This window comes from Seriola lalandi, unplaced genomic scaffold (assembly GCF_002814215.2).
Source record: "Seriola lalandi dorsalis isolate HSWRI2012SDOR001 ecotype SW California unplaced genomic scaffold, Sedor1 jcf7180002054574, whole genome shotgun sequence".
NCBI lineage: Eukaryota > Metazoa > Chordata > Actinopteri > Carangiformes > Carangidae > Seriola > Seriola lalandi.
Genome location: NW_019525127.1, coordinates 633,315 through 656,503, shown reverse-complemented (window position 1 = coordinate 656,503; position 23,189 = coordinate 633,315). Strand labels below are relative to the sequence as shown.

Genomic DNA, 23,189 nt, shown 5'->3' with positions numbered 1-23,189 from the left:
TGCTGCATTTAATTTATTAATTTACCTTGTGCACATAGTGTTGTCTGTGGTGTGTGTTAAATGTGTATGTGTAAAACTGATGCCTCTTTTTACTGCAAAACAAATTTACCTAAAGTAACCTAACCTAATAATAATCTCCATAATAATAAATTCTAAAATATGAAATTCGCTTCAAGGAAAGACTAGTAATCAAATATTAAACTATCCCTGCAGGAGTGTTTTGCTAATGGCCGTAGCATGTAGTTTAACACAGATATAAACACGCACACATGCTGTATATAGGCCGCATGCAACACACACATGTGGAAGTGAAACCTGAGGACAAAATGTCCTGCGCCTCTCTGCCTCTATAAACGAAGGCTTCCTAATGTTTCAGAGACCACTGGGGATATATTTTTCTGCTCCCTGCTTTTTCCTCTCATCTCCTTTGTAGGATACTGCGGGAGGCTGGTTTGGGTTTCTCTGATGTGTGTGTATGTGTGTATGTGTGTGTATGTGTGTATATGTGTGTGTGTGTGTGTGTGTGTGTGTGTGGGAGTGGGAGAAGGGGGGGGGCAGATCGAAACAGGCAAAGGGATGTCGTCCTTACAGTCTCTCCATTTTGGGATCAGGACAGGAAGTGGGCTCAACAGAGGAAACATGACCTCCCCCACTGCCCCCCTCTCCCTCCTCCTTCTCCTCTCTCCCTCCCTCCATCCTCTTACTTTTTCTTGTATTCCCTCTTCCTCCCTTTGTCCCTCTCCCAGTCTGTGCCTACACATTCACAGGGTCATTTCTGTCTTTTTTTGTTTGTTTGTGGAGATCATGTAGGCTGCCACGTGTGTGTGTATGTGTGTGTGTGTGTGTGGGGGGGATCTTTAAATTACATTTTACTCACATCCTGTGTAAATAAATCTATGTTAACCAGTGATTTCTAAAACGACGCTAATACTCTGGTCTAGTTGTTTCTGGGCTCCCTCCCTCTCTCTTGAGACTCGCAGTCTGTTATGTATCAGAGCTCCTCTGATTAAAAGCCAAAGCAAAGGTCAGACTCTGCTGGGTAACAGAGATATTGCCCGACTTTAACTTCACTCTTATGCCCAGTGGTCTGATAGCTTTAGCTGATGAGTTTCATATTACATTACGTGGACTAAGAGCCTATGGTTAGCCTCCAGGCTATACATTAGTATGACATTACTTATCAGGAGCTTCAACTCTGGCTATGCATGTGTTCATAAATAGTGATCAAACTGCCCCAGGACATAAGAAAAACACATTTGAATTTATTTTCTTCGCCACATCCACAACCATCGCCTTCATGAACTTCAAACTCCTCTGCCACCTCTCTCTTGCCCCCCCCCCTCTGCTAGTCGTTCCACCACTTTTCAATTTCCAGCTCAGAGGTTCTTGACCTTTTGCTTTACCATATACACAATCAAATACACACAGACGCCAACACTGAGAAAATAAAGAAACAGCATGTCAGCAAAAGGCAGTGTATTTCACCACAGAGCACAGAGCCAAGGCACTGGGAAACAAAAAAACAACAGCAGAAGACCTCCCTCTCTTCATCCTCTGCCTCCATCCTGCTCGCCTTTCAAATCTGCTGCCTGTTTATTTGTTTCTTTGCCTCCCGCCCCCCCAGACATTTTTCCCTTCTGGTCGTTTTTCTCTTGGTCACATCCAGTGCAATGACGACACTTACAATAAAAAAAAAAACTTGTGTGAGTGGAAAAGGTAGGTTAGTTAACGACAAATGTTACAGCAACATTACAGTTACAGTGATACTGTTAGACCGAGTGGCGTTTGTATTGTAAGGTTAACACACAGTGTCAGGCAAATACTTACAGTTTTCTATGTACAGGGAGTATAAACATGCACAAAAGGGCCATAAGTCACTATGAACACACACAAGAACAGACAAACTACACAGTTTAATATAATAAGGCATGTGGAAGTGCTCATGAGCAGCCTCATTCCTCTCAAGGCCATTTGGACTCAATACTCAGGGTGGGAGGAGCAGCCCAGCTGTGTCCTACTGCTGCGTACCAAAATGCACATCATGCAAACACTGGGAATCAAATCAGCATCGTCATCTCACAAATCCTCCACTTGAAAACATAATACACAGGAATGGGAGAAGAAGATCGGGGTTCAAATTTGAACATATTTTGAACGTACTTGTTCCTGATTGGCCGACAGGCATTCAGTAAAATCATGTAAAATGACACCACCCACCGACATGGGAACTACCACCAGTTTAACCACCGTTTGAAATCAGTGCACAAAGTTATGTAAAACTGCAAGTAACCATAGCAACAGTACTTTTTTTTCTTTATGCTACATTACCAGGTAACTCTCACTGGTGAACAAGACATAAATAAGGCTGCAACTAGTGATTATTTTCATTAGTGATGAATTATTTTGATTGCTTGATTAATCAATTGGTCTTTAAAACTGCACTAACGCATTTTTAATTTTTTTGGGCCACCTAGGGGCATTACAATAAGCTGTGAACCCACCATTCAGTGTTAGCATGGTGAACTTGTTGGCAAAGATTTGCGTATTCACACATCCAACAGACAAACAGCAACATAAGTATTTATTTGGAGTCGTGTTCATGACCATGTGATGAATCTAATTCCAATAATCACTCTCTTTAAGCTCCGATTTTGTTCTCCACCTCCTCCTGAAGGAAATATCAGACTGTTCAGCTGCTTAATGCTCCACTATGTCCACCAACTAGTTGCTAGTGTCTGCTGTTTGGTGCAGAGCAACTTTTGTCCAGTAAGTTTATCGGTTTTATTGTTTAAAAATAAAATCAGCTGGAAACGCTGCTCTTAAAGGCAGCAGCACTGAACCCAGCTCAAAACAAAGAGCTGAAAGATGCTTCAACGCTCTCCACATCGCTGAGGGGAACTGCAGAGTCGATCAATAACTTTTCTGTGGGTTCATCACTATGAGCGACCTTTACACAGTAACGTTTTCCTTTGGTGATATAAAAATATTGACTAGTGCAGCTTTAAAATGTCAGAATATAATGAAAGAGCCAAAGTCGGCAGCAGCAGCAACAGCAGCAGCAGTCTGAAATTCAAACCCATTTAATTAGAGGAAACCAAATTAAAATGACCACATCTAGATGTTTACTTGATTAATAACAAACGATTAATTCACCAGCAAAATTATTGTTGAATAATTTTCTATTTCTGTCCAATTACTCGAGGGTAAACACTGACTTTAAAACACCCTCTTGAGATGTCTCAATATAGAAAATGCCAGACATAGTAGAATAAACGCCGCTCAGTCTGGCTCGTTTCTTTCACTCGTTACTGTTTTGATGTTTTGTCAACCTCTCATCCCAACTGCTACAGTCGGTACAGTAAAGTCCAAAATGGCTGCCGGAAACATGGGAATAAAGTTAGTTCGACCCTGTCATGCTCCGCTGTTCTCGTCACGTTCACCGGACAAAAGACCAGGAACGAGCAGTGTAACCGTATCCCAGAGTCTCCTTTTTAAAAGGGGATATTTATACAATAAGCCTCAGGTTAAGTTTGCTGGGATGTTGTAGAGATGAACCATAATTCATGCAAAATCAGGAGCTGTGTGTTTCTTTAAACCAAAAAGAGTCACTAATTTGACCGTCTGCTGTTCCTGCTGCAGAGAGAGGAGGCGAACAATCTGTCTTTTGTGCCAGAGAGAAGAGGAGAGGGATAGGTTAAGAGGAATACGACTTACTATCTGCAGCTGTTCATCCCCAGTATGATGGTGGGATGTGGAAAGTAAAGTAAGGGAGGAGAGAGAACGACAGTGCAAGGGAGAACACAGGGAGCATTAGACAGATTAATCTCTTTCCTCTGTTCAAGATCAATGGCAGGAACACTTGTGCAACCTAATCACATAGCACAGCATATGACCAGTACGGGCCCAAACCCTCAGCCCTCTCCCCTCTCCCTCTGTCACATGTACATTAACACAAGGCATTCTTCAGCTCGCTCTAAACTTTCTCTCTTCCTTTTTGTCCTTCTTTTCCCCTTCTCTCCCCTGCTGTCTGCTGCTCGCACAGTTTGATCCAGCTACTTTTCAACAGGCAGCAGTCTGACTCGGTTTAGTGACGGGGTTGTCATCAGTCATATATACTTCTGAGAAAAACACTTTCAGTGCTCATGTCATGTAGTTGGTGCTTTTCTCTCTTTTTCTTTACACATTTCTGAACATGTATATTAAGGAAAGAAACACTTGAGTGCTACAAGTAGGAGAAGGCGACTGTCTTTCCAGCATACACACATTTTTACAGGTTACATGCAGGGTCTTGTCCTCTATGACCCTCACAGTTTCCACAGGGGCCGACGTAGGTCCAACAGGTCCAGAGTCACTTTATGGGTTCCACAGGTTCAGGTTTCAGTTAGATCCACTCCGTGGGTCAACCGACTGCTCCACAGGCCAGTGTTAATATGTGTCACAACGAAACAGGCCTTCTCCTCCAGGCTCGAGTTCATGGCTGGTTTCACAGTTTACAATCAGAGACAGAAGTCGTTGTCTGCAGCACGAAGGTCACTGCAGCATGATATCTTTGAGGTTTTCCTGCAGGATGGTGTCCTTGACGGCATGGAAGACAAAGCGGATATTTTCTGTGTCCACCGCTGTGGTGAAGTGGTGGAACAGCGGTTTCCCCCGGTTTCTCCTTTTACGACTGAACGACTGCACCAGGAACGCCTGGAAGGAACAAGTAACTGAGTTACAGTCAGCTTTCTACAGTGACTTGTTTTCTTAAATGTCATGCCTACGAGAAACCCTGTTTCTCTAATTGAGTTAGGGACCAGATTTCCCCTGGTGAAAGCCATGTATCAGGATAACCAAGTGTCTAATCTGCTCTTTACATGTAAACATTTGCATGACAAAGACTTCACACAGTGTGGGACGGGAGGATGAAAGGAAAAGGATTATTAATAATAGCAATTTATTATATGATTATATGTATAGCCATATAGATAATAAATCAAAATAAGTTTCTAGAGCTGAACATTTCAATATATTTGCGCTCTACAGTATTTTTTTTCCTCTGCACTGAAAATAAATATGTAGGGTTTTTTTAAAGTGGTGTACCCTGTATTTTATCACTACTGCATTTCAAATCAGTAAGCAATGGATCCCAAGCAATGGAATGACCTGCTGCATGTTTATGCAAATTTGCAGGTTACAGGTGACTACAGTGCATTTAAATGTGTTTCCGTGAGTAGAGAAAGGTGACACATCATCAAACCAATCAATGCCATAGAGCTTCACATTTTACTTTAAAAAAAATCATCGCTTTAACAAGTTTTTCAGCTCTGCAGCCACGAACAGTGGTAACAGGAAGTCACTTATACGCAAGGCAGTGAAGGCAATGACCGAATTCAACACAGGTGTAAAGCTGGCATCATTCAAAAGGGGTGTAAACTCTCAGATAGCTACAAGGGCAGGGAAAGGCACAGCAAACAGAGCACAGGGTCTAGTCTAATAAAGTGCAACCTAGAAGAGGAATACAAGAATGTAACTGCTATAAAATGTTTAAAAGTAAAACTATTATTATTCACTGGACTTGGAAAAAGTTTGTCTCATCAGAGGAAGTTAAATTCTAAGTATCTTTCCAACACAGAGATTCCTCTTGTTCAAACGTATCAGCAATGATATGTGAATAAAATCTGAAGCTCTACAGGCTTTGATTGCTTTGATTGGGTGCCACCTCTTTCTGATTTGTATTTTTCAGGTTGGAACGCACACTTGCTGTCTTTTTTTTTTTTTGATTAACCTGCCTTCTTCTGTGACTGAAAGCCTGTATACATGCTCATTCGCTTACTCTGAGTGTGTGTGTGTGTGTGTGTATACCTGCACATCCTCTAGCCTGCGAGGGTCTCCTCTGAACTCGGGAAAGTTCTTGTGAATGTCCACCGTGCGGATTTTCTCCACCAGCAGGTCTGTTTTGTTGAGGAAGAGGATGATGGACACATTGAGGAAGAGCTTGTTGTTGACAATGGTCTCGAAGATGTTCATACTCTCCACCAAACGGTTTGTCCTTCGATCCTCCATCAAGACCTGGAATCACACACACACACACACACAGACACACACACACAGACGCACACACACAGACGCACACACACAGACGCACACACACACACGCACACACACACACGCACGCACACGCACACACACACACGCACACACACACACGCACACACACACACACACACACACACACACACAGACACAGACGCACACACACAGACGCACACACACAGACGCATGTTATCCGTCGTTTTATTTCAGGTTTTATCTGTGCACCAATTACGAATTCAGCCGTCATCATATGACTTGATTTGAACTGGAGCCACGACTGAGGCAACAATCAAGTTTCCTCAGCCAACCACAAAGAGAGCTTTGTGTGAATCTCAAATGTTGCGTCTCTCTGATGTTTCTCGTCCATTTCGTAATTCCACTAGTCCAGAGAATAATGATCAGACTGTCTGAATAACCTCTTAAAAATTTCCACACTAGCGTTACATGATCTGAAGTGGGGGTATGTGTTCGAATGGTACCTGGTCGTATTCAGATGACGACACCATGAAGAGTATCGATGTGATCCCGTCAAAACACTGGAACCACTTCTGCCTCTGAGACCTCTGCCCTCCCACGTCCACCATCTTGAACGGGATCTTCTTGATGACAAAGTCGTGCTCGACGATTCCTTTAGTCGCCTTCCTCGCAAATAAAATGTCCTGTTTGCTCGGGATATAGTTCTGGGAAAAAAAGGGGGAGATTTTTTCTTTTAAAAAGTTGAAAGAGGTGAAACAATACAGAGTGAATTTTTAGATTTAGTCACTGTGACTCACCAGTTGTCCAATACGATCCAAGTTATCCAGGAAGTATTTCACTGACTCACTCTGCAGACAGGAAGAGAAAAAAAAAAATCCATTAAAGCTGAAAATGGAAGAGAGTTATCTTATTACACATTAACCAAACTCAAAAGACACAAGTAATCCACTTAACCCACTTAATCTGATCATTACGACGGTTTCATTTCTTGTATTTTCTCCGTGTTTACTTCTCATTTCATAGAAGCTTATTGATTTAATAATACATCAATCGATGCAACAAAGGACTGAGAACATGAGACCAATAATAATCATATGAATCTCCGTCCTTCCATCAGTCCCATCATATTTTTTGTAACATACTCTGAAGCTGCATTTATGGACAGGCTTGAGCGATTTCACAGTGTCCTGAATGTATAACTAGACCACGAACTGAAGTGACTCAAGTGATATAACTGAATTGTAACTGGGTCTCTGTGTTTACATGAGCCACGTTTTTATTGGTGCTCCCTCTAATCACATTAAGTGTACTCGTTCACATTGTCGCACAGAAACTAACATGACTTTATGACTCCATAAAGCTCTGTAAGCAGATTTTAAAGCTGCACTTACCAATATTATTATATTAACAATGGATCAAATGACAGTGTGTAATTTGAAAGGGAACGCTTGTAGTTTTTGTGTTTTTTAGTACATTATTTTGTTTTTCTGGACAACAAACTCCACGAAAAGGCTAAAACAAAGCTAACTGGGGGAGTTAATATTGAATTTATATTCATTTAGTGGCCAGAACTTTAATTCCACATTAATGCAAATGTTGTTCCATGTCTGCTACAGACTATTTGTCAGCACGTCTGCCTTCACTGCTAAGTAGCCAAAAATTTGTGAAGATTAGTGAAACCTACAAAGACGTCCCACGCATAAAAACCATTTGTGCCAACATAAGCATTTCTTTCGGTCTCGAAAATCAGGAACTAGTATACAGTGGATGAGAGGTTAACTATGATTTCAGCTGTGTCACGAGGCAACTGTTGAAATCTCTCAAGAGCATGAAGTCTTGAATGTAACTTTATTGAAACATTGACAGAAACAAGCGTCCATCAAAAGGGGCTGCTGTTAACTTATGGTGCTGGTTTGTGCAGTTTTACTTGGTGGAGAACACCAATGTGTTTACAAGTTTTAATCATAAATACTTTATTATTTATATGGTTTTTTAGATTTTTTTAAATGTATTTTTCTTGCCATTAAAGCCTGCAGGAACCGAATCTTTGCCTCTCAGGGGCGGTGGAAACAAGGAGAACTTTAGTGATGAACCCACAGAAATGGGGAACTTTTTTGGCAAACAGTTCCATGTTTACACAAACAGCAGTTATGGAGCAACATTAGCTTTCACTTGGAGTTGTGTGTCTGGCTATGTGACGATCATTGTCTTGTAAACTCTGTTTTTTGTCTCCATGAACTCCTGAGGGAAATATCTGGCTCTTTAGCTGCTCAATGCTTAACTATGTTAGTTAGGCAGTTGATGCCTGTGTCTGTCTGCAGTTTGGTGATAGTGACAGGTAGTGTACAGTGGGATTTTAGAGCTTTCTCACTGAAAACAGCTGCCTGCTGTGGCTGAAAATGACACTACTAGGTGAACCAGAACAGAGGATTTGCAGACAAACGGCTAAACAATGAGACAAAAGTTGCTATAAAGCGCTGTAAGACTGAGAGGTGATAATTCTCTCTAGCTTCTTCATCATAAACAACCCCGTTCACATTGTCACACTGACCTTTTGAAAGTCTGTTACTAGAAAAATATCAATTACAACCACTTGAAAGCATCAGCTGAGTTCATTTCATTTCCGTACGAGAGAAAAATCAATTATCAGACTCTTGAAACTTGAGTTGCGTCATCCATCACATTTGCATTCATTCTTGTCAATGCTACACTATTGTTGAGTTGTAATGTGGCTTAAGTGCAGGCTGGTTGTCACTGCAATGGATTACACAGCTCAAGAAAATTTTTAAGAGGCTGCTAATTGATTCTCATGCTGAATAGAAACTTCAGTGGTGGGATTGTAAAGGGCAGCAGTGGTGTCAGGGATTTGTAACTTGTAGTAAACGGGCTACAACTCACAAAAGCAAAACTTCAGTGTGTAATACAACACGAACTGTATGTAGAACATTTTTTTTTAAAAAAGCAAGGTTTTAAGATGAAACATTCGGTGTATAATGTTCAAACTACCTTAAATATTCTTTCTCACACTTATGATTCCTGACAATAGTTAAAAATTGAATCTCTCTCTTCCTCCCTCTCTCGCTTAAACACACACACATTCAACAGGAAACAGCTGTGTGTGTGAAAACAGTGGGGAGAGACATGGGGGAGGGAGGGATTAGAGAGTCAGACAGAACTGAGTTACACAGTCATTTTAGCACTACCATTACACACACACACACACACACACACACACACACACACACTTGGGCCTCACTACAATATAGCGTTATTCCACTTTAAATCCATGTTGACAGAGACTTTTTTTCCCCAGATTTTCAGTTTCTGACGGAAAAGAATCAGTAGAAACTCTTCATGCCGCTGTTAAATTCATCTCTGTCGTCCCTGACATGTCGCATAACAACCAGGAAACGTGACCCCTGTGCGGGTGAGATGTGACACCGTGACCCCGCCGCTGACCTACAGTGTCACTGCAATAGGAAACACAAAGCCGGACACTCTGATTGGTTCAGCAGGACGGGAGCAGGAGGGAGGGGCTGGTCGGAGGGAAAAGCAGGGAGAGGGGAATTCCCAGAGATGAAGGGATACGCAAACACAGACAGAGACACAGACATTTGTGAGCGAGCATGCACATGCACACGCACACACGCACACACACACACACACACACACACAGATCATTTCCACAGACGCTTTAACTGGCATCAGCAGAAACGAGACAGCCTGATCATTCATTGTAGTGGAAGCATAAAACTACATATCAAAATAAATTCATTTTATTAGACCAAGATGAGTTTTAGTGCCTTGTAATGCAGATCCATAAGTAGTAAAACTGTAAAATACAGCTACTGTGTGTGTGTGTGTGTGTGTGTGTTTTGTGTGTGTGTGTGTGTAGTTGAATAAGGCAGGAGGAATGTCTCCATTCATGGCTTGTATGGGGCAGATTAGGGGCTTTATTACAGTAAAGACCTGAATAAGCTCACATTCTGCAGTGTGTGTGTGTGTGTGTGTGTGGCCACAGGTATATGTGTCACTAGCACTGTGTGTGTGACTGGGTGTGCCACTAGTCTTTCACTAGAAACTGCAGTGGTATATTAACCGACAGTGTGAATATACTGAGTAATAATCCAGGGCAGTAACTAACAATTGTTTTAGTTATCGATGAATCCATTGATTACGTTTTGATCATGACCATCACAGTTTCCCAGAGTCCAAGGTGACAATATATTTCATTTATAACTGTATCAGCAGCCGTTTAAGAAGCAACAGTTTTGCTTGATAAATTATCAATAATGTTGTCAATACTCTGTTAGTCGGTCTGGGTTCTTATAGCAGTTGCATGTTGACAATTTATTAAATTAAGTCGCACAAATCTCTTTCATTTACTGCGTTTTTTTAACATGCAAAACTTTTTCTTTTTTTTTTTTAATACAACTTTTATTTATCAGATTTTTTCAAGTTAGAAAAACGTTGAACAAACAGCTCGCGTGTGTGCGTTAGGTTTGTCTGACTGTTTGTGTTTATTGCACAGCTGCACTTAGTTGAACTGGTGTTGGTGTGTTTCAGAATCTCCGCAGCTGCTTTGGTTGAGAACAGTGTTGTCAAAAGAAGTAAAAGTCCTCATTTTATATTCATGTATATTATAGGATTATAATTCTGATGCATTAATGTACATATCAGTTCAAAAATATACAAAGATGGGTTAACACAACACCCAAACAAGAAACAGGGGTATACAGAAAAAGAATTTCCCTCTGTAAACACCTACATATAAAGTGCTTTACATACAGAATAGCCAATGTTAAATCATGAAGTAACAGCAGCAGCAGCATGTTGAAATCTACTCAACCATATGGAATATGTGTTTGTGTCTGTGCATGTGTTTCAGCCTCTGTTACAGCCTCTTCACATCTTTGTTGGGCTTCAAACTTCCCTATACAGTGTAACCTAAACTCATACCTTCTTTATGTCTGCGCTGCTGAAGGCAACAGCAACAGTTTACCATCACAGCATGATATACAGCCTTGTTTTTGTCAAGCAAAGGAGGTTTTGGTGTTTATATCCTATATCAAACTCTGCGTTATCTGGGTGTGGTGGGAACACAGAGAAGCCTGCAAATAAACAAAATCCTCACATGTGCTCGCTTTCGGTTTGTTTTTCTGTCACTATCTCTGCTCTCTCTCTCTCTCTCTCAGCCTCCCCATCCCCCTGGCCTTCTCTAGTTTTCCACTCCCTTCCTCTTTTCCTCTCATTGGACTCTCTCTTTCCTCGCTCTCACTCTGTCTGCCCGTGGCCCTGCTCCAGCTGTGCCTGGGAAAAGCTGACTGTGGTATCCCCGGAAAACCTCTCAGAGAGTGTAGAGAGAGAGACGGGGGAGGTTTAGAGTCTCTAACTCAGCACATTTGCTCGGCGGTAGACATTTTTGTTTTGCTTACTTTGAAAGGATAAGGCTGGTGATACTCTATAATTTACTTATTGTCAACAAATCCCATGGAAAGACCCAAACCAACAATGCATTAGCCCATCTCCGTACTTCTCACTTTCACTTCCCTGTATGTGACACTCAGCCCCAACTTTAGATAGGGTTATAAATGTAGCAGTTCAGTTTTGAAAACAAGTAATTTCCTGAAACAGCTGGGCACCGTAGTTTTTAGCAAACAGGAACAAAACAGGAGCAAATTCTGCATTTTTTTGTACTATTTTTAATCACAGAGTCATGAAGGAATTCTTTTATTTATTTCAGGTCTTATTCTCATAAATGTGGCAATTCTGACTATGGGCCGCGCTAACTTTGCACTAGGCACCTCCTTTCTACAGATTCGGAAAAACTTGACTCTAGCAAAACAGTTGCAATCCTCCTGATATTTTCCAAAAAAACCCCTGGGTTAGCTGTTATGCTTGTTAACTGCATGAAGATCTACTTCCTGGGCAATTTGCCAGCCAACTAAACAGCTGCCTGTTAATCTCAGCTCATCTACACATGGTTTGTTTACATATTTGTTTCGGAGGATCGCTGTCGATTCAGCGTGTGCACATGCAAGTGAAGTAGTAGCAAACAACTGGAAATTTGTTTATGTTTCTGTTTTTTATGGAAAGTGCAGTGGCTGGATGAGAGAGGGGCTGGCTGGACCAAATGATCCGCTGTCCATGCAGTAATTGAGTAAGGCTATATATGAAATGGTAAGTAATAAATGTTTGTCATGGATGCAGATGAGCAGTTTGTAAGATGGCTAGCCAAACAGCTAGCTCAGTTAAAGGTCCCATATTGTATGACATGAGATTTCCATGTCTTCTTTGATTATAAAACAGGTCTAGGTTCTATTTTAATACTGTGAAAGTATCAAACTCTCAGTCCACAGAGAAATGCACATAGCCTGTATTCAGAAACTGAGCCTTAAAACAAGCTGTCAGGACTTCTGTAACTTTGTGATGTCACAACTGTACCGTAACTGCCCTCACCTGGACCTTCAATCCAACCTTGCATGATTTGGTTTCTCTAAAGGTTTTTACCTAAAATCTGCTACATTTTAATTCGATCACTCAGAAAGCAGTCAGCCAATCAGAAGAGAGGCTCGGAGCTTTCTCTCTTCTGATTGGCTCACCGACCTGTTGTTACTAGAGCTCCAGAGAGAAGCCTGAGAGAGGAGATGTGAAGATACACTAAGATGGTTTTTGGTTCTTAAAACCACACTTACATCTTATTATGGATATCAAAATGTCAAATAAAACACCGGAAAAATGTAAAATATGGGACCTTTAACACAGGGGGCTGCTTTATGTCTTTACTATCATTTGGACTTGCAGACAAGTGTTTAAAATTATAAATGAAAAATGGAAGTATATAAAGGATTTAGGAAGCTTGTCCCAGTATTGTTTAGCTGGAAAAATCAGTGACTCATTAGTCAGTCATGCCACAGTTATGAAAATAAGATCCAGGTTGAAAAAGACAAACCTTTTCCCACAATGCACGTGTATGCACATGTTCTTGCACTAATGAGTGTTTACAGCTGCAGGACGGTGGGTGTATGTGGGGTTGACTCAGAGTAAACTACTGTGCAACACTGTGGCTCATTGATGTGTTTCTAATAGTTTTTGGACATCAATGGAGCGCTACAACACGCATGGAGCTATTAACTGTTTCAGGCTTTCACTTCTTCGATTTGTTGTTGGTTTTTTGTTCTTTTCATGGGATTTCTTATGACAGTAAGAAAAATATAAGAATATCAAGGGTCTTATCCTTTAAGCTAGCATGAGCCTGAATGATGAAGGGCTGTGCAGCTGGAACATACTACTTTTATCATAGTGACTCCAGATAAGACAAGGCAGTCTGACCTGAAGCTGTGCACTGACATCTCTCTCTCTCACACTCACACACACACACACACACACACACACACACACACACACACACATACAGTATGTTAAGTGAGAGGGAGACGGAAGTGGCTTCTGTCTGACTCCAGATTGTTTTGTCACTGATAAATGTGAAACAAGGTAAAAGGTCAAACTTGCAGCTCTGAGCGGACAGTATCGCTGCAGTGTCACTTTACATAAAGAACCAATAAACTAGCTGCCACAGCCGATACAAAGCACACCGAAAACGAGACCATCTGTTGATGCCGGTGGTGTGAGACATTCGCTATGTTGACAATATGGTTAGCGATCATTCATGACATTCTGCTGAACCATTACGCGTCATTAACAGTCTGTCTGGCCCTTCACAGCATATTTGTGGACGGGTTTTCCAACTGTTCTGTTGCTCACAAATTGTTCTTTAAACTACAGTAAGTGGCTGCTTTAAAACTGTCACTATTCGTTTGGTTCGCTTAAGACAGCAGAGAAAAAAATCCTCTCCCATTTCACTCTATCTGGACATCTTTATGTGACATCTTTTATTGTTTATAATATGCTTGCTTATAATATGCAATCACAAAAAGACAAGCTTTCATATGCTCAACTAACATAATGTAAATTTGTCCTATTTAATGTAAAATTGGCCCAGATTTTGTCTTGTAAAATCCAATCACAATATTAAGAGTCCACCGCTTTTCTAGTGGATCAGTGAAACAGACAACGCAGCTAATGCCAGTATGTTAACATGCTCACATGCTGCTTTATATAAGGTTAGTATTTTCCATGTTCATCATCGTAGCATGCTAACATTTGCTAATTAGGACTAAACATGAAGTGCAGCTAAAGCGGATACAAATGGCTTCAGTTTTGTTGGTATTTAATGAACCAAATGAACCGAAGTACTTGAAAAATTGAAATTTTGACCTAATGTTAGGCAATCAACCTCATATTTATTGAGACATTTCACTAAGAAACAAAATACCTCTTGGTGGAGCAGGATGAATAATTGGCGGATCATCAAAGTCATTAACATGCATCAACCCCATTCACCCTGCCGATGATGGGATGTTTTACTGCATGAGTAAAATATAAACTTTGACCCCCTGGTGCCGCTCACATTTCTCCTTTCTGACATATTTCAGTCCTGACCAAAGTGGTCGACTGACTCTGTCATCCCTAGAAAATAAAGTGTGCCATTTTATCAAACCTTTTTGAAGATTCCTGGCATTTTCAAAAAAATAAAAATAAAATACTGCCTTATTTTCCATCTATTCAATGTGACTAGTTAAGAGAAACTCAAACCTTCAGTGTTGTCTGCAACCCGCTGGTTTTGATGAGTGTCTGTTTAAAATATTATGGGTAAAAGGAAAAAGAATGACACTGCAATCTACAAGCCATTTCAAACTGTGTTTGGTGCAGTGTAGCGTGGCAGATGAAACTCCGCAGGGCTCTATTTCACCAGCTCCATTTCCAGTCAAGGGAAAAATAATTACACATTTGGAAAGTCGCCAAACAATAAAAAGGAGAGAGGTAAGTTACTCAGGAAAAACATGAAATACTTCCGCAGGCTTCACTCAGTGCAGCGCTCCTACACTGGGTTGATGGGTAAAAACATTTCTGATATCATCCAGTTGCTTCAAGTTTAGAGCATGTCAGTGATTATCGGCGCTGTGAGGACGGGCTGTGGTAAATCAGTTACCATGAGGAGAGCTGCCACTCTCCACTGCTCACGTCACCGAAGTTATGTGGAACTATTCACAGCGAAAAACATTTATGGTTCACAGCCACAGGCACTACAGAGCTGGAAAACATACACAGCGCAAGGTATTTTATTAAAGGCTGTTGGGTTTGTTTTTTTCACAGCAGAGTGACACAAAACCGATGATGGAGAGGAATGACGAGTGTCGAAGGTGCTGCGCTGTCTTCAGCTCCAGGATGTTTTTTGATTTTATAGAAAAAAAGGTTGACTTACAACTTTTAACCAAAAATTGCTGTTTAACCGACACTGATACAGAAAAGGCGATGTTACATTTTCATACTGATGAATAAGTGAAGTTGGTCGCAGGTCACACACTGGACGCTCTTCAGCTACTGTGACGCACTAGAAGAGAAGCATCATGTCAGCCAGCGAGTAATCTCTGAGTAAACATGACTCTTGGCCAGTGGATGAACTGGAGGCTGGTTTTTTGATGCAGACGTTCATGGGAGGATTAGTGGAAGTGGCTTATCTTCGCAACCTGGAGGTCGGGACCCACCCAAAGGGTCACAAGGTCGTTATAGAGCAGAAAAACGATATAACGATTTATTTTTGTAAGACTTTCCTCTAATGTTAGCTGTTTTTTTGTTCTTGTGAATTACTTGATAATTCTTGTAAGTATTTAAATAAACAAAACAAGATGTCTTAACATAGGCAGATGCTAACTGTGAGGATGAGTCATCAGCTGCTATTGCTTTGTTTTAAGGGGTCAAAGACAGGAAACGTCTGTCATAGACAGCTACATGAATAGCTTGGGACATTATTATATTTTATTATCACGTTTTCCTCTTGACTGTCTGAAATGTCCGTGACTGAAGCCCTGTACAATTGTTTTTTTTGTTTGTTTTTTTTGGGGGGCATCTGTCACAGGGTACAGGAAAAGATTGTGCTGTAACTCAGTTTTTTTTTATATTAGGAGAATATACTGAAATATAGTAAATATAAAGTAAATAATGTTAAATTAAAGCTGTAGTCTATAATTTAACATGATGGGCATCCACTGGTTTTAACAGAACTGAACAGTGATTAAATGCCTTTGAGTGTAAAATTAATTCAAACTAATGTAAAAAAAAAAAAAATGATTTGTTTAAAAAAAACTATCCACATATTTTTGTTGATAATAAACACAAGTAGAATCTGTGTGATGCTGATCTTAAGGTTATTCATTGTCACAATAATCAGTAGATCACCAGTGACAACAGCTCATCCTCACCACCATCACCAACAACATAAAAACCCAACAACACATGTTGCCACTGAGATCGCAGGGAAACTCACACACAAGCTGAGAAGTCTGAATAAATCACTAAAACTAGTTGAATAAGCACAAATTTTTTAGCGTCTTTCCTGTTTTGCAGGAAAAAAAATGTATAATACTATATCCGTTTAAGTATAATCACTAGTGTTAAATAACGTCCAGTTTAAAGTCAGTACAGACGAACACGTCAGGAGCCAATAAAGAGAACTTGATCATCTAACACAGCTGTGTTGGCACGTTAGACAGAAAAATCTGGAGCCTCCTCTCTGATCTACTCACCAGTTGGAACTCAGAGCGCCGTGCGTAGGCCTCTTGTATGCCGACGTCGGCCCACAGCGCGCTCAGTGCCATCACGTACAGCTGAAACTCGCTGGGCTCGACCCCCGTGGCGCCCACGCGTCCCTCCCACGACATCACCAGCATGCCTTGCTTCTCGTTCTCGCAGACCTGCCAGCTGATGCCCAGCTTGTCCCGGGCGTCCACCAGCACACGCATGCCCTGCAGAAACACACAAGCAGCACACATTTACGAGCCCGAATGCAGCGAAGTGGTGAAACAACTGTCATTTCTAATGTCAGCAATATTGTAGAAATATTTCCTGACTACGAATAATAATAAAAAAAAAAACTCTGCATGTGCAGCTTCCTCAGAAAAAACGTTGCCACTGAGAGTAGCAATACTGGTAAACATGGAGTAAGTTTAACAGTGCAGCACATGTCTCTGACATACGCACACATGTGCTCAAACACATGCACGTGTGGCTGCTGGTGGTTTTCTGGAGAAAAAGCCATGCAGACTGATCTGTGTGGGAGGTCTCCTACCGAGTAACCAACACACACACACACACACACACAGATTCAGTCTTTTGTATCTGTTTCTCCTTTTGTCCTCGTTTTTATTCCACCTTTTTCAACCTTTTGTTCAGCGGCAGTTCTTATTTGTACCTCACTATTTCTACTTTTTAAAATCCAAATTTAATTTAGACAATTTTTTTGTTTGTTATCTAGCTTGTTTTCTACGCGTCTAATTTTATGGTTAATTAACTGACACTAATGTGAAGCATATTTCACAGCATGTTAAATTTCAAAACGTACTGTATTAATAAAGCTTGTTTGCTTGTTTGCTTGATTTATTGATTGACACAACAGATGACCCAGCAGCAAACATTATCAGTGTGGCACAAAGTGTTTCAGGGGTCACTGTAGGTTAATAGACGTGTGTGTGTGTGTGTGTGTGTGTGTGTGTATATATGTGTGGTGTGTGTCTGTCAATGACTCATGACAACCTTGTGCAATAATCAAGGTTGTAGAGCTTAATGTCACATTCAATAGGTGTTACATGCACACAAATTCCCTGACACAGCTCGAACTTTATCCCCACGAAGACAGAGAAAATCCTTGAGAAAAACCCGAAGCAAGGAAAAAAAAAGAAAAGAAATCTGTGAGAAACCTTAGACAAGATAATTCAAAGACCCACCTAGGTCTCAGACATGTGGGTGTACAACAGGAGTAAAAAAAGGCAAGTACAAAAAACACAACAAAGAAAGGAAGATGTGACAGCTACTCTATGTGTACGTTTGTGGCATGTGAGATCGTATGTGTGTCTGACTGTGATGCCCCATTGTGACTAAGTGCTCTGGTGTTCTGAGCCGTCATTTACCACTTTTTACGTTTATATGTTTATAGTGGGAATGAGTAAAACGGGCGACAACCTAAACAACCGAGGAGACCCCAGACTGTGACTCGTGTTAAACACAAAGACACACATGTAACCATCATCTGACACACATGCAGATGCAACACCAGCATGATGGTGGTGAAATTACTAACAGAAAGTCACTCTGACGGAGCGTTGAGTCACATCCAGTCATGACTATTGTCTCTGTAATCATTTACTTTTTTTTTTTTTTCTGTTTGTGAACCAGCATGAACTTTGTCAGTTTGTCAGTAATCTGTGTATTTGCTGAATAATCCACTGTATTCTTGTCTGTCTCTCTTCCTGTATGCCTGCGTGTTTGTACGGCTGTCTGTTTCCCTGACAACGTTTGTCTTTCTTTCCCGTCTGTACTCAGTTAGTAGTCGGTAAGCGTGCCCTTATAGTTTACATTTCTACACCAAATACGACAACACCATATCAAGTTGACCAGGCCTGTCTGCTGTTTTCAAAGCTGCCTCCAAATTCGGCCAAGAAATGCTGCCTTTTTTTGCCCAAATTTGGAGCACAATACCAGAGTATCCTTCCCATTCTCCCATGTGAGCTGGACAATCTTTATTATGGACATTCAGGTGATCCTTGTCAATTTATGTAGTTAAGTTATATAGAAATAGCACATGCCCAATTTGTATTTAGTGATAGTTGCGTTTGAACTACTATTCTGGTAATGCTGCTTTACAGATAACTGGGAATCATAAAGATGCCTTAATCCTGATTCCGGTGGACTATTATCTATTTGTCCTTCATGCATTAAAGGGATGTTTCACAACTCCTACCGTAAACTCGCGTATAATTTACTTTAATCCCAGTTTACCACCGGTATTTCCTCTTTGTTGTTGTTGTGTGTTTGAGGAGGACTTACTGGTGATGAACATGGAAAAGTCTGACTGATAAAGTGAATGCAGTATTGATTCTGTTCTCTCTGAGGCTGCAGGTGTAGCCCGATCTCCAGTATGCGGACTGCGTCCTTTCACAGGATGCAGCCTCTGAACTGGAACACAGCCTCTGTCTGTGAAACTTGTTCTGGACCTGTCTGTGTGCTTGACGTACACAGTAGGTGTAGCTAATAGATAACTACCAGAAACACCAGTATACAGGGACTATTTCACAACCTTACCCTAAGCCCAAATATGGAGGGCAACAGCACTCGAGACGAGAAACAGACTTCGACAAAAGACCAGCTCTTGGTATTCGTCACTGTCACTGGTGTCATTGGTGTCACTGGTTCCTCAGTATCTGACGACATGGGGCTAGAATCCCACATCTGAGCTGACAACTTGTATTTTTACAGTTGTGACGTGGTCGGTGGTGGTTAGTAGCTGCCTACAAGCTGTCTAGGAGTGTCAGAGGCCTGTGTCTTTTATCACTATTTTGTAATTACACAGTAGCTGCCTTCCTGCATTGATGCTGTCCACCCCATGAACTGCGCCGCCCTCCTCCTCTGTCTCATAGTCCTCTCAAAACACAAAGAGACCGAAAACATCACCGCTGTAGATCAGACCTCAAAAACTGTAAGAATACAATATCCAATCAGGTAATCAGTCCCTCCTTCCCCTGCCCCGCAACAAACAAACGCTAAGTAGTGATTAACCTCTTCAATCTGCACAGTTTAATCAGCACAAACTGTCTTGAAACCCACAGAACTTTATTTTTAATTCCTGTGAGTTTCCAAAGATGCCAAACACGCTGAGTTTTGGGGCTTCAATAGTGTGACAATTACAGGGTAATGGTAAATGCTAAAACATACCGTACCGTAAAGTTTATGAACTGACACAACAATATCTATGTAAAGTTACTTAACATAACATTAGCCACCAAGCTACTGGTCCAACCAGACCAGGTGAACGTATAGCAGCAAACCCGTGAGTGCACTGAACTGAGTGACGGTGTGTTTTAATGCTAATGAATTCAACCTTTTACTTGAAAGAGAAGGACTGTGACTTATTCTTCCAGAGTTTGCCGCCCTCGCTTTAAAGCTGCTTAAAAGGGAAAATTAATGGAAATTTGTCAAACAGGGTTGAACTGGGTCAAACAGCAAATTGCACTTTTTGTGTTAAGACATACACAATTTTCAAACACTGAATTTGTAACATCACCCCTGATTGCTGGGGTTTGGCCATAGTTGTGTTTACAAGACAAGAGGTTATAACACACCCTCTGAGCAACGCCACATCTTCAGGCTGCAGTGAAAGTCTGATAGTTGATAGTGACGAGACGGGCCAGGGCTAGCTGGTTAGCACGCTAACTTCAGTAGAAGAAAAGACAGGATAGAGACAAGAGTTTACACCGGTGATGCTTTCCACCTCCGGAGTCAGCTCTTGGTGAGTAAAGGAATAAAGTTTGATGCTGAACTCGCAACAGTTCTTCTAGACTGGTAGGTAAACAGCTGTTAATGCTAACGCTGGCTATGTAGCACTAGCAAAACTCACAAATGGCTCCTTTAAGGAAAGAACCAAATGTTTTAAATTTAGAAAAAAAGATGTTAAAGATAGATAATTGTATTTACAAAAGGTATAGCTTGTAAAAAGATGGATACTCATTGGTCCACTCCTGAGTGTAAAGCTGTTTCCTAAAAGCTTGCTACCTGCACTTGGTGTGTGCAGCTTGTCAGACTTAGTTTGCACCAGGCTGCAGATCTTCAGCTGCTGGTTTGTTTCAGCTTAACTCGTGGGAAATAAATTACTCCATTTTGACAAGGATTATACCGGAACTTTATCCGTTACTGGAGGTATAATTACAGAGGCTGAAGGAGCCGGACCACACCTCTGTTATTTATCTTTATATGCCAAATTGTGCCATACACCTGTGTGCCCCCCCCCCCCCGCTTTGTTCTCCTCCTCTTTATTTAGCTTCCAATGAAAGGGGGTTTCTCTACACCCGACAGGTGAAGCTGATCCTCCACCAACGCCCCAAACTTTAGACAGCCGCCCAGTCAAACCACCAGTGGCTCTCTGCTCATGTTGAGTTTATGGTGTGGTGAAGTCATTTTCACATACATCAAGTTTAGTTAAGATAATTTACTGTTGATTTACAATGAATCTCTGTTATTTATGTTTACTAATGAGTATATATTCACCTCCATATGTTATTTCACATTATAGTAATTAGTGCTAGTGGGTCATTCATGTCAAACTCGTTCGAATACACATAACATTATTTTAAGTTGTAGTGGAGATACCAAAGCTTCCAGAGATACCAGATATGTCCAGCTGAATTTTGGGGTCAGTGTGTCTAAAATGATGCACATAAATGTGGAATATGTCTCTTTCTTTTTGATGAAATGGTGCCGCCACAAAAAAAAAAGAGAAAAAAAAAGAAAAACATGGGTTTGACTACTTCATTCACTGTAATTATCATACAGATTTGAGCTGGAAAGAGCTGATACAAAGGGATGAATTGACTGATTAAATCTAATGAGTAACTATTTTGACAGTTGATAATTGTTTATAACTGTTAGGCTTCTTGCGGCAGAAACTCATACCGATATTGTGACTTGTGTTGTTTCATGAGATTGAAGGTTCTCAGGATGCTGAATAATGGCAGGGTGAGAGAAGCGATTACAGGCATGTGCTATCGTGTTAATGTTTCTATGTGATGATGCAAATGCATTTACTTTTTTGTATCTCTGAATGTGGGTAGGGGACACACAACTGCTGCAGTGGAGAAAACGCCCACTTCCTTGTTTTTGCCTCTTCTATCTGCTCCTACACGTCAGATATTGTGTTTCTCTGCAGTTTAGATGGTGGTGGACAGTAAGTGTATGGGGAGAGCGGGGGGAGGGGTCTTTCTGTTCTGATCTGGCCCGTGACAGGACCGCCACTGTATGCCGCTGTGCAGAAGTGCGGGCTCTTATCATCCTTGTCTGGGCTGTGTGGCACTCAGGGCGGATGTGCTCATCCCTCAGGAATAGTCTGGTATTGTTAGCTGGTGAGGGAGGCCCAGCCATGACAGCAAACAAAGGGGGTGCACACACACACGCACATACACACACATACATACAAACAGATACACACACACACTTCAGGGTAGAAATATGTACTATGTCAACAAACCACTTTGTGTGGTTCAAGAAAGTTCTCAACAAACCAAATATCAGTTTAAAATAAAAGTAAGACCAAAACATGTGTTGACAGCAGATAGCCTGTTATAGCCTATATGAAGCCTAGAGGATTAAACTTTGGAATCAGGGCTGTAAAGTTTACCTAAGGGCCTCAGGCTGTTTATTTCCCATTAAAAACCTTGTCCTTACCTTCAGTATATTCTCATAGATAGTGTCCCGGAAATCCAGCAGTGCCTTCTGATCAAACTCCTGCCCGTTGATGATGCGCATCTGTTTGAGGAATGTGGATTTTCCGCTCTCTCCGGCCCCGAGCAGGAGGATCTTCACAAGCCGGCGGACGGCTCTCCTCTCCCGCGCGAGCATCGCGTCTATCTCCCGGCTCCTGCGCCTCGCTTCCCGCTCCTGCGCCGCGTCCCTCTCCCTGCTCCTCTCCTTGCTGCCGCCCGGGTCCCGGCTGGCGTCGGCCGGGAGCAGGCAGCGGCTCAGGGTGCGGACCACTCCCGACATGGCGAGTCGTGGGAAAAGTTCACCGAAACTTCAGTGGGAAAATGTTCATTATAGGACGTGACCTCTGGGGTGGAAACGGCCCAGTCCAGTTACATCCACCTGATGGATAATACGTTTCCTGCGGATAAATAAATAAAGTCTACATTTAGATTTAGTGAATGAAGCACTTATCTAGTCTCCAACCGGCAGACAACCCGTGTCCATCTTGGTTAGACCGCGCCATCAACAAAAATCCTTCTTTGGGTAGATGAAAATCAAAGCCACGAAATGTTACAAAAGTTTCAAAGTTGAAATGTTTGAGCTGCTTCCTGCCCATAAAATAAAATGTGAAGTCGACCCGCAGTGAGTCTGTCCATCCGACGCACAACAATAGTAAAAGGCAACGCAAAGACTCACACAGTGGGACAGCCTATCCAAACTAAACACAGCCAGCGGTTTGTGAACTTGAGCAGCTCCTCCGGGCGGCGGTGGGACGGTCAGACTGTTGGGGG

The 23,189-nt window shown here is 41.6% G+C and overlaps 1 protein-coding gene across 1 annotated transcript; it reads right to left on the bottom strand.

Moving 5' to 3' along the window:
- Nucleotides 1–1,242: 1,242 nt before the first annotated feature.
- On the bottom strand, nucleotides 1,243–23,128 carry gna12a (guanine nucleotide binding protein (G protein) alpha 12a). Its single transcript, XM_023417444.2, has 6 exons — nucleotides 22,381–23,128; nucleotides 16,698–16,916; nucleotides 6,849–6,899; nucleotides 6,555–6,755; nucleotides 5,845–6,051; nucleotides 1,243–4,692 (listed from the first exon to the last, which is right to left on the bottom strand). Exons 1-6 carry the CDS (start codon nucleotides 22,696–22,698, stop codon nucleotides 4,531–4,533), a joined length of 1,158 nt encoding a protein of 385 aa, XP_023273212.1. The 5' UTR covers nucleotides 22,699–23,128; the 3' UTR covers nucleotides 1,243–4,530.
- Nucleotides 23,129–23,189: the final 61 nt, after the last annotated feature.

Bases quoted from the DNA above. Each gene is read 5' to 3' on its own strand.
- gna12a (XM_023417444.2), bottom strand. From the start codon at position 22,698: ATGTCGGGAGTGGTCCGCACCCTGAGCCGCTGCCTGCTCCCGGCCGAC. The intron at 6,052-6,554 runs GTACCATTCGAA...GTGTGATTCCAG, and splicing joins CGTCATCTGAATACGACCAG to GTCTTGATGGAGGATCGAAG. The intron at 4,693-5,844 runs GTATACACACAC...TGTTCCTTCCAG, and splicing joins GCAGGCTAGAGGATGTGCAG to GCGTTCCTGGTGCAGTCGTT.